The 12,050-nt window shown below is 41.9% G+C and overlaps 1 protein-coding gene across 1 annotated transcript in view; it reads right to left on the bottom strand.

Annotated features, from left to right (window-relative positions):
• Positions 1-224: 224 nt before the first annotated feature.
• The window catches only part of LOC146809257 (uncharacterized), a 45,234-nt gene continuing 33,408 nt past the window's right edge, over positions 225-12,050 (bottom strand). Inside the window, exon 4 of the mRNA XM_085616080.1 lies at positions 225-4,424. Coding sequence (XP_085472206.1) covers positions 4,063-4,424 — 362 coding nt within the window. The 3' untranslated portion in view covers positions 225-4,062. The remainder of the gene's footprint in view (positions 4,425-12,050) is intronic.

Here is a 12,050-nt window from a genome sequence, read left to right as displayed (position 1 = left end):
AATATATTTGCATTGAGGAGATGATTGGTTTTTAAGAACTCTTTCTATCTTTTGTAATTGCGGTAATAGAATAAATCAGATAAAATATGGTTCTAAGCATGATGTAAGAATACTACATTCCATTGGAATACGGTATCTATAAACTTCAAATATTCATGGAGTCTGCTATTTACATTATGCAAATATGAAAATTTCTCAGCAAAGCGTGACTTATTATTTTCTAATGCAGAAAGAAAATATCCTTTATTAATATATGGGATTACAGACAAGTTCAACATTGAAATGAACACCTGAAATTATTTTAGAGACCTTTCTGAACACACCCACAAACTGGAGTACAGATTGCATAAAGTTCAATGATGATTTTGCATTAACCTAAATCAGGATGTAGTAATGCTGAGATACTAGTGGGTGGCTGGAGTGAATGGTGGCTAGTATCTTTGTACCCAGTTCCACCTATTACTAGTTAATTACCAAGGAATAATGATATAACTAGGTGGTCCCAGTTCTCACAACATTACTATTTACCACTTGCTATGAGCAGCTGGTGAATGGCAGTGAGAGGTAGGTAAGGGGTGAGGTGAGGGTGGCAGTGGATGATGCTGTCGTGCAGGGTGGAGCATCGGATGCTCGCCCTGGGTCATAAGAAGATGCCAGGTGTCAGTGACGGGGCTAGGCATCACTTGTAGCCCAAGCCTAAAGAGTTTTTTTTTTCCACACAGATTTGTTGGCTGGGAAAATTGGGTCTTGTGTTCCTCCACTCTTAAAATCCGGGTGCATGGATACCAGGACAATTATAATTGGGGGGGATCACTATACCTTCCAGCAACGCAGCCATGTTTAACTTATAATTGTGGACCCAGAGGGGTGCAATGTAGGGCATTGCGTCTGGTGTTCCCGTATTCTGGAAATAGGGGCACAGAACAACCAAACCACTTGTAGTTTGGTGGATCTGGCTCCATTTAGGAATTCTACTCCGTTCGAAAACTCCGGACCGCAAAGTGCAGAATCATGGATACACTATCAAAATAAACTGTCAGTTTTTTTGGAGTGAGGTTTACAGACATAAATACATAGGGGCAGATTTACAAGAAAGTGATGCATCTGTACAGATGCGTCACTTTCCCTACGCCACCTTTAGAAACCCTTGCACCACCATAGATGCGCTGTATTTACAATACGGCGCACTATGGCGCAAGGATTGACAGATGCGTCAGAAATTCTGACGCATCTGTTGGCGGAAAAGTCACGCATTGCTGGAGTCTAAGCACAACGCAACTCCAGCAATGCATGTTGAGGCCTATTCCCACTACACTGCGTCACTACTTACACGTGCTTGAAGCAGGCGTAAGGTTTTGACGAAGTGGCGTCCTAAAAGGGGCGCAGTGAAATCTTGTAGATTTTACTGAGTCACTTTTACGAGGCCTTCCTGTGTGGGAACTCCCACCCTGCATATATTATACCTGACGCAGGGCTTTACAACGTGACGCATCTCCCTAGATGCATCACGTTGTAAATAGGCCACATTGTTTGCGCCGCTGTTGCGTCAAAAAAGTGACGCAATTGCAGCGCAAAAGTCACGCAAGGGCCTTGTAAATCTGCCCCATAGTATGATTATTGCTATTATATTTGCAGTTTTGAAGTGAGCATCAAATTGGAATTGGTCAAATTACAGATACTTAAGCTTCATCTATTAATTGTAATTGAAATGCCTGCTCTTTAAAAATGAAACAGAAGCATTTCATTTTTCTTTTTCAAATGCATCCCGTTTTTCTTTAAGGAAAACGGGATGCATTAAAAAATGCTTTATTTAAAAAGCAGTCACAGGCATGGTGGTCTGCTGACCCCAGCAGGCCTCCATCCCTGGAAGTGCTAGCCATTCCCAATGGGGTCCCAAATTGCACCTGCCTTATGAATATTAATGAGGCAGGCAAGTTGCGCCCCCATTAGGAATCGCAGTGTCTGAGACACTGCAGTAAATTCCATTTTGAGAGTTGCAAATTGTGAGTCCAAAAATGATGCAATTTGCGACTCGCAAATTAGAAGGGTCGGACATCTAGCCCTTAAAACGTTGTATTTCACTGTATTTACAAACGTTTTGCAGGTATATTCCGAGCCAGAAAATGCACATATTACCAATCCAGTTTAAGAGACCAATACTTGCCACTCCATCGAGGAAAGACAATAGATCAGCCCTCCATTTCATGGGGGTGCAAAGAAAGAGGATTCTCGACAGAGAAAAATGCTGTCTATGCAAATTCACCGTGGTAGTCATTGACCGAGGCAGACATGGTATCAATGGAAAATCGCAGTAAATGTCTCCTAATGGAATAATCTTGGAAATGTATGAATGTCAATCATCTCCAAATATTAGTGAATCCTTGTTCATACCTAGCTATTTGGCAGAATACCACTTGAATTTTGTATAACATTTTAATTGGCAGCACACCACTAGAATTCAACGTCAATTTTTATGTAGCAGCACACCACTTGAATTAAACATAAACTTTTATGTGGCAGCAAGCCACTGGAATTCAAGATCAAATTTTGTGTGGCCTCACTCCACTTGAATTCGACATCAAATTTTTAGTAGCAGCAAGCAAATTGAATTTGACATTGACTTGTATGTGGTAGCATACCACTTAACTTGTATTCAGTTAAATAATTCCAGCAGATACATGACTAAACAGCACACTGTTGAATCCATAATTGATTAATTTAGCTTTTGATAGAAATGTCTGAACCAAAATCTGCTGAGAATATGTCTTCGAAGACCTCTACTTCCTGGCACTTGTTCCACAGGCAATTTTACTATCAGACTTTATATGTGAACACAAGTTTTCTACTTTCGAATCAAATGCTGAACTTTTCATGTAGAAAGCAGATAATTGCCTAATACAATGGGTGAGATATACCTAATTTTCACGTAGCGCACTGCAGCAGCTGCAAATGCTGCACTGCGCTACGTGAAAAGGAGAGAAGACGAGAGTGCCCTATATACTAAAATAAGGCACTCCCCTTTCCTCTCACTAGCGCCGGTGCTGAAATCAGCTGCAGTGCGCTATGGAGACACAGTTGCGCTATGGTGCAAGGGTGCCTCTGTGAGTCTGGCATAGATTTTGTACAGGAAGGGTACTCTTCCAGTACAAAATACTGTGCTGAGACTCTCTTCAAACATTTTCCCTCTTTGCCTGCGTGCTGTACAGTGCAACACACATGCAAAGTCAGAAAAGGAAGGAGAAATGAAAACATTTCTCCTTCCTTGTGCCTACTTTCAAAGGGCACAGTTTTCTCACGGCTAACCCTGTTTCCTTTGTTTAGTAAATTGGGTTTAGCTGAGAAACCGTGGAGGGTTGCATTGGGACATTCATGCACCGCCCTTCGTACGCCCCTATGGCGCAAAGTAATTCGAAGCAGCGCTATGCTTCTCCGTTATCTTCAGCGCTAAACAAGTTTAGCGCTGGAACGTAAATTGAGAAAAGTTTATTTTACCCTGATTTGCATCACTTTTGTGATGCAAGCACGGCGCAAACTCTTAGTGAATCCCCCCCCAATATGTTTGGCCCATCTTTCATATTGACGACTCAAAACCATTACATTTTTCATTCAAATCAATCACTTACGTACAGTCTAACCAGTGGTTATTAAAGTGGACATGGCAAGCAGCAACTTGAGTCACTGACCCATAGTGACAACTGGAAGAGGAGAAAAGTATGCAGACTAGTTATAAAAATTATTTAACAGGACTAGTTACATCACTAGTGACTTGGTTACTGCTTATGCTATGAAGCGTTAAACTTTTATTACAACCACTCACTTAACTATAGGACTAATATTTTTTTTCTCTAGTCTGTTTTGTGATATTTATGCTTTACCAGTATCTCTGATCTTCATAATCCTTCATTAAATGAATCTATTGATATATAGTGTCATTCCTTCATCTAGGCAAACACGTTTCGGTGATATGAAAACAATATAACATGAAAGGAATATACTATGAAATTGTAAAGTTTTGCAACAATGATGGTTTCCAAGTTTCAGTTCTTCATTAGAACATTTTTACTAGTCTGACCGACCAAAACATTCTCCTTTGGACACACAGATCCGGGGTTCATTTGAGCTTAAGATGTAGCCTTCATTACAAACGCACTTGGGGTTGCAGCCTTCTGTGTTTGGCTCGGGATTCACACAGCTCGCTGGTGTGTCAGGGGCACATTGCTCAAAGTGCATGTTCGGCTCACACTTAGCCTCGCATTCCGATATTCGCACGCAGACCAAGCTGGTCTTGGATTGGAACACATGCTCCTCAGGACAGGCGCATCTGCATGTAGAGTTACATTTGAGGGTGGCATCTGCGATGTTGTTACAATATTTCACACAGGTCACGTTGCAAGTGTAGTTGCTGCCTGGAGGACATTCAATATCTGCAAGGACGAAAAGTGTAGTAATTAGCAATGCATTTAGAAACAGGGTACTTCACACAAAATTCCCCTTGCTCTGCAGGGGTGGCTAAAGATGGACTACTTCTCTTCTGTCTACTTTAAAATTTCACGAATTATCTGGAGTCTCTCTATATACAGTGGGTGAAATGCTTCGTAAAGATCAGATTTGCAGGAGAAAAAATTGTGAAACCTACTTCTGCAGGGAAATTAATTTGCATATGTCTTACCTGAAAATTATTGCAACTGGTGGAGCTGTGCAGGGTCCACAAATTTAGCAAGCAGTGGGCTGTGAAAGTTGCACAGCCCTCATGCCTAACGTTTTTTCATTGGTCTCAATATTTTCTGTTAGCCATTTATCAATTATTTTGCTTTTTTCCTCACAGTATTTCTCTTCTTTACCCCAAAACACAGACGGTATTGTGTTTTCCGCAGCATTTCTTGTACCACTTTTATCCTCTTTGATTAGTCAATCAGCAACCACAATCTTAGTCAGGGTAAGTTCCAGGTAAATCCTAAATTAATATTTTGCTCACCCTCTGGTATCGTGGCACAGAGCAGTCAGGCTTAACTTAGAGGCAGTGTGTAAAGTATTTGTGCATCACTTCAAACAGTAAAACACTGAAAACACCACACAAAATTATACCACACATGTTAGAAAATAGTACTGACTAAAATAACACAAAACCATAATGACAAAAATCTAATATGTAGAACATAAGATATTGATTATTAAGGGTTTAAAGAAAATATAGCTCTAAGACGCGTAAAGTGCAAAAATGGGATATCTAGTAAAGTTGAACCAGGACAAAGTCAAAAGTTCAGGCAGACCTCCATGGAGCGCATTAGGCCAGCTGAACAAAAGACCAGAGTAGGTGAACCAGAGGAGTGGGTAAGTACTCTCTCTGTTCATTCTTCCCTTTATTTTGCCTCTTTGTGCTATTATATGACCTTTATTTTGTCTCTTTCTTCTCGTTTCTGACCTTTAGTTTGTTTTCTTCTCCTCCTTTCTGAACTTTATTTTTCCTCTTCCAGCTCATTTCTGACCTTTATTTTTTCTCTTTCCGCTCGTTTTTGAGCTTTATTTTTCCTCTGTCTGCCCATTTCTGACCATTATTTTATCCACTTTTTGCTAGATTCTGCCATGGCTCCTGGACCCAGATGTCACATCCACAGCACCTAGATACCTCTAGGGGTGACAGTGCTGCGTTATACAAATGCTCATAGAATGACTGATTGAAGAGTACTTTAATCTGAGGTTGCAGAGCATTGCTTGTGCTCAGGTTGAGGATGCGTTGTGCAGCAGAGCCAATCCGCCCATTCCAAGATGCAGAGTGGCTGCGTGCTAACTCCTTTGGATGGGGCTTGCGGTGCGAAGACCTGTGATGCCGATGTGAAGGGCAGTCGAGGCGATGCATAGGCTCTGATGAGTGGGGAAGCTGCAATGCAGAGTTTCAGTGTCATCGTTGAGGCTGTGTCGACGAGGAAGCGAGGGCCATGCACCGGAAAAAGCATTGTGCAGTGGCAGTCCTGAAGGCAATGCAGTGATTTGCTGGTTCTGATCTGTGCAGGCCCACTTCCAGAGGTCTAGGACTGGGATGTCACGACTTGCCAGGGCAGAATAACAGATGGCAGAGTCTGAGTGCAGAAGCAGGGTAGTTGGAAGTCTTTTGTGTCCCTGAGACTTCAGATCAGAAGGCCAACCAGCTAGCCCTTGGAGTCATTCCGGGTTCAAGTGATGTAAGTCCAGTCCTCCTTACAGAGGCAGAAGGGCAGCAAGTCAACACAGCAAAGCAGGAGTCCAACAAAGCAGCAGTCCTTTAGCAGCACAGCAGTCCTTCCAAGCAGGGTGTCCACAAGTCCAAAAGTGGCAGTGTCTGAGATCCAGTACTTATACCCTGTTGTGCCTTTGAAGTGGGGGAGACTTCAAATGCCTTTGAAGTGCTCAGAGGTCCTCCCTTCCTGCCCTGGATCCAGACTCACTGCAGAGGGTGTTTTGGATAGGACATATCCTATTCAGATGTAAGTGAGGCTTGGCCAACTCCTCCCTCCCATCCTGTCAGGATAGCCCATCAAGTCACACCTAAGCTCCCATTGCGTGTGACTGTCTGGGAGCAATACACAAACCCACTCCAAACATGTGATCATGAGTAAATTACAACTTTCTAAAGGTGGCATTTTCAGAATTGCAATGTAATATCTGACTTCACAATAAGTTTGGATTATAAATTGTGATTCCAGAGACATCAATCTATCTCTTCACATTTGGCAGTGCACTTTACTAGGGACTTATAAGTAAATTAGATATGCCAATTGGGGAAGAGCTAGTATTACCATGTTTAGGAGAGAGAGCGTAAGCACTTCTGCACTGGTTAACAGTGGTAAAGTGCACAGAGTCCTAAAGCTATCAAAAACAAGGTCAGAAAAGTGAAGGTGGTAGGGAAAACGTTGGACAGAAGACCACCCTTAAGTTGTCAGGTAAAACAGTTATTCAGAAGGGTAATTGGCTCACTAAAAGAGGGAGAGGTTAAAGTATAGTTACATTGCTTTTAATAATGGAAACTTGTCTTATCTATGGTTGTTTGACCTGAACAGTGGCCTCATTCCCCAGAAAAAATGATGTGTACAGTGGTGTGTGTAATGCACCAAATTCACAGTATCAATAATAAATGAAAAAGTATGAAGATATCACCAACATTAAGTAAAGTGAGTAATACAATAATAAGACAAATAGTAAAATGAAGCAAATCGGGTAAGAACTTGAAGAGTTATTATAAAATACCAACTTCAGGTCATGCTTTAAAAGCAGGGATACATAATAATTGTATAGCATAAGTGTCTACAAAGGGTTAACATCCTATGCACCAAGAATAATCAACAGGGATCCTTGGTCCTGGACAGTTAGGACATTGGGGAAATTTGTTACCAGGGTGATGTAGGTTGCTTCCCATATTGCTGTCATCCAGATGCATACTATAGCACTCCAGTAACAGGGTTAGCATCTTTGGCCCTCATTATGAGTGGGCCATTAAAGTTCGATGCATGTGGTAATTCCTTTTACTGTACATATTAGAAATATAACTTTCATGGAAACTATCAGCAGGTCAAATGTGCAGATTTTTAGTAGGGGTCAAATGCTCGGTAATTACTAGAACATGAAGATTTTGGTGCAATGAGCACCAACATCCACGTAATTCCCCACAAAACCATGCTAGGTCATAATTATCACACACAATAAATACCTAGCACTGTGGTGTCAGTTTTTATAAGGTGCAATTATTATCACAGGTGATAATGGCCAGCTTCTGAAGAGGTCCTAAGCCTTTAAGCTTCTCATTGGTGTTTTGGGAATAAGCCAAAGAGATCACAATCCTCTTGAACTTAGTCACATTGTACTATTGGCAACAGTTGTGTGTCTCTTCCTAGCATGACGTTAGTTTACAGAAATCCTGCAAACAGGCCAATAGCCTACTGTAGTCCTGAACATTCCCACTAGATCTGAACTTTAATATCCACAGAGGCAAGTTCCTCTAAAAGGTAGGAATTCAAATTGTGTTAAAAATTACTATTTCAGAGTCTTCAGGCGCTCACAAAGGGATTCCCTTCAGCACACCAATGAGGGATGTTTCCACCTCACAAACTAGTTTTAAAATTCTATTGGGATGAGTAAACTAGTATAGAGTAATAGTTGATCTTGAATTAAATCTGTAAAATGTCTTCATTCCTTTCACACTTGCATACTTTCTAGTAACCAGTTTTCCTAGTGGTGCCGAAAGCCTCCCACCACTGTATGCACATTTAAACTCAATGTGAGACCAGTCCATTCAAATGTTTTGCCTCTCCTCCTCCAGTTATGCCTGCACTTATTTATGTTGCCCTAGGACTCCATGAACTTTACTACTGCTAACCAGTGCTATAGCCCTTGTGCTCACTCCCCTAAAACATGGTTACATTGGCTTATGCCCAAATGGCATATTTAATTTACTTCTAAGTCCCTTGTAGAATGGTATACCTTATAGCCAGGGCCTGTCAATTAAATGCTACCAGTGGGCCTGCAGCACTTATTGTGCCACCCATTTAAATAGCGCCTTAAGACAAGTCCCAGGTCTGCCACTGCAGTCTGACTGCCAATTTAGCTTCGTATTAGAACCCCAATGCCAAGCTTTAAACTCTCCTTTTATTACATATAAGGCACCCCTAATGTAAGCCCTAGCTAACCTACAGGGCAGGGTGCTATGTAATTAAAAAAGTGTGGTCTATCACTCCAGTAGGATACAATTGGGGATACTTTATTCCATTTTGAATGAGCTGTAATTTCCGATTGGGATCAGGTTGCTATAACATGTTTGGTGTCTTTTGAATTGTGGGGAAAAGCCGGATGTAATGGTAAATCACAATTTTACCTATGGCACATTTAGAACATTTGATTTTTTCTGCCCTTAGCCCTTTTTTACCTGAGTCTGCCTTGGGTCACCCAACTGGGTGAAACTAACAGTTAGACTTTGTGAATTCCTTCTAGACAGTCACACAATAGAGGGATTAGTTGTGCCTGATTCGGGCATCTACTGGCAGGATAGGGAGCGGGGAGCTAAGCACAGCGCCACTTGCACCTGAATAGCCTGTGCTGTGCCTTCACACAAAGTGCTAACAACAGCCAACTTGCAGCCAGGGCATGGGATGCAGGCAATTTGATGCAATTGAAAGCCACTGACTAGAATCTTCCCCCAACCTCAAGAACCAGGGTATATAAAGGGGACCTCAGACACCAACTCTTCGGTACACTTCCATTCCTCTGAATACTCTGCCAGGAAGAAGGACGTGCTATGCTGCTGGAAGGACTGCCACTCTGCTAGACTGCTGTTCTGCAGGATTGCTGCCCCACTGTCCTGCTGCTCTGCCACATTCTGCCTGGAGACAAGGACTGGATCTTCAAATGTCCCAGGACCTCTCCAGAGTGACTATCAAAGGCTAGGTTGCTAGCCTTCTGATCAGAGCCACATGGAGACAAAAGGCTCCTCCATCTTAAACCTGCACCTTTACCCAGCCTGATTCCTGACCCTCCAAATGGTGTCCCTCCTGTCCTGGATCCCTGGCATGGACTCTAAAGTTGCCCAGATATCCAAAATCCAAAAGTGGGGACTTTTTTTTACTAGAAACTGCTCTGAGAAACAGGAGGAGACTGGGACCAACTTGCTTGCCTATCCTCCCGAGGTGCATCGGCGGTCAGATTGACTTCCCCTTCTATGTTCTTCTCACAAGCAGCAAATCCTCTTCAGCAGTGCTTCATCAAAGGGGTATCTGGCCTTTTGGAAATATCTTCAGCTACTGCCCGCTGCCTTGTCCCGCTGGACATTTTAGGCTTCCATTTCAGAGGCTATGTATGAATGTAGAAATCTTTGCAGTGGCTTCCCCCAAGACTATCTGGTGACAATGCCCCCTCATCAGACACCTCCTGCAGCCTTGCTCCACTGAATTTCACCTTCTGAGAAAATTTTGCTCAATAATTGTTCTACGGCCAAAGGTAAGCACTGACCAGGCCCACTACACTTCTTGTATCTGAACCGCGCTCAATGGAGTTTGGCCATATTTTTTCGAGTTTGACCCTGTCTCATGTGACTGTTTGCGACTGGATGTCTGTGGATGAAAGTTTAATCTTTTAGGCACTAGTTTCACCTAAAAACTTTAAAAAAATAACTCCTGCAGGTCTACTGCTTGAATTTTCGTTATTTTGGTGTCAAATGTTGTATTACAATGTACTCTTTATTTCCAAAATGGTTTGGGGGGTTTTTAATGTGTCTTTTACTGAAAAGTTAAAAGATTCACTCTTGAAGGTCTACTGATTGGATTTTCATTGTTTTGGTGTCAAATAATTACAATTTACTCTATTTTTGTAAAATGGTTTGGGGGTTTTCTAGTGTGTCTTACGGTTTATGTGCTGCATAAATACCTTGCACATTGCCTCTGGGTTAAGCCTGACTGTTTTTGTGCCAAGTGACCCAGGGTTAAACACAAAGGTTAAGTTTTAGTGACTTTTTGTGGTTCACACCCCAGTCAACCAACAACTCAGTTTCTAACATGCAACAGAAGAGATATGTAGTTAGTTTCCCATATAACCAAGCAATTTGGTAAGGCACACTTAAAATACAATCCTAGGACCTTGTGCCAACATCTTCCAAAGACAACCCACAAAGTAGCTTACCTAAGAAGACTGAAGTATCTATACTTCCAACATTTTATAGAATGGAGTTTTATTGGAAGAGAGTGACGTTATAACAGAAGATCAGCATGCTGTACATTGCAAAGACCTGCTTAAGAAATGGTTGATCTCTTTACAAAGGATTTATGGTAACAAGAAAAGACATAAACAAAGTAAGCATATTATTAAAGGTTTTTGGCTGAAGTAAAAGAAACATAAGATGAGAGGATTGGGGTTGAGGAAGAGTGTGAAGGAGTGAATGAGTGTTGTAAAATAGGGAGACAAGTTAAAAGTGAATGAAGGAAATAAGGATGAGAACTGGACAGTGTGGGGGGAGCCAACTTCCAATTGGAAGACGGTTACAAGAACAAGGAAGGGGGGGTGGTTTCGATGCCGCTCAAGATGGCTGAGCACTTCTGAGCTCTGGTTGTCGAGAGGACCATTTTCTGACTTTGTGGCCAAAATAGCTTTCGCCGGCAGAGGGGACATTGATGCTTCTCCTCCTGGGCACCCAGTAAGTCATGGATTTCATTTTTGCTGCATAACCCCTTACCTTTGTGTGTGGTTGGCCCAGGGGTATTGTCTATTCACACTCATAGGGCATGCCCGTAATTTTGTGAGGCGGTGAATGCTTATCTCATCAAGCCGGGCCTGTTGAAGTCTCTTTCAGCATTTGTCAAACCTCCTCAGCGCCATGTTCTTGCCCTCTGGTGACTGCCTTTTTTATTGTGGACATGTTGCATATGCTGAATAGTAGGAGGTTAGTGCAATTTAAATACTTTCATTCTTGTTAGGTTGTTTGGTTACCTCAGCGCTCCTATCAGCTGTTTTCTTGAGCCTCTCTGTTAACAACAATTTACAACAGTGTGATACTGCCACATGTCTCAATCTTACCAGAATAATCTTTGGGGCCTTTTCTCTCTAATGTTTGGATTTTGGAATACTGCTTCACTGTTAAACTAAATAATTACCTTTTCTGCAGTTGCATCAATGAGGATATCCACCAATGTGTTCACAGTTTTTTCTCATTCATCATTTCTCTTTCCTCAGTGTTCCTTTTTGCTGTTTTAAATTGCACCTCACATGACCATGTGCAGCGAGCAGTACTCTGGTCTTTCCACTTTTCTAGCGCATAATTTTATATGGGTAAAACAAAAAAATCTTAAGCTGTCTGGTGCTCCAACAACGTTAAACGATCAGAAACAGGTTCTACATATAATGATATGTATGACGTTACTTCTCAGAAACTTGCTCTCATCCAGGTACAATTCTAAAAGCATCTTCACGATGTAAAATGACACTTGGGTAAAAAAAGAGGTCAAAAAAAGATCCCCCCTCTTCCAGTGAAATCTAGCCTGGCCTCAATGGATGTGATGCTTGAGGAAATTCACGCACTAAAACCACTTTATGGAGGA

The sequence above is a fragment of the Triturus cristatus genome, chromosome 7 (genome assembly GCF_964204655.1).
Source record: "Triturus cristatus chromosome 7, aTriCri1.1, whole genome shotgun sequence".
NCBI lineage: Eukaryota > Metazoa > Chordata > Amphibia > Caudata > Salamandridae > Triturus > Triturus cristatus.
The sequence above is the reverse complement of the archived record's forward strand: the minus strand, read 5'-3'. Positions and strand labels throughout refer to the sequence as shown.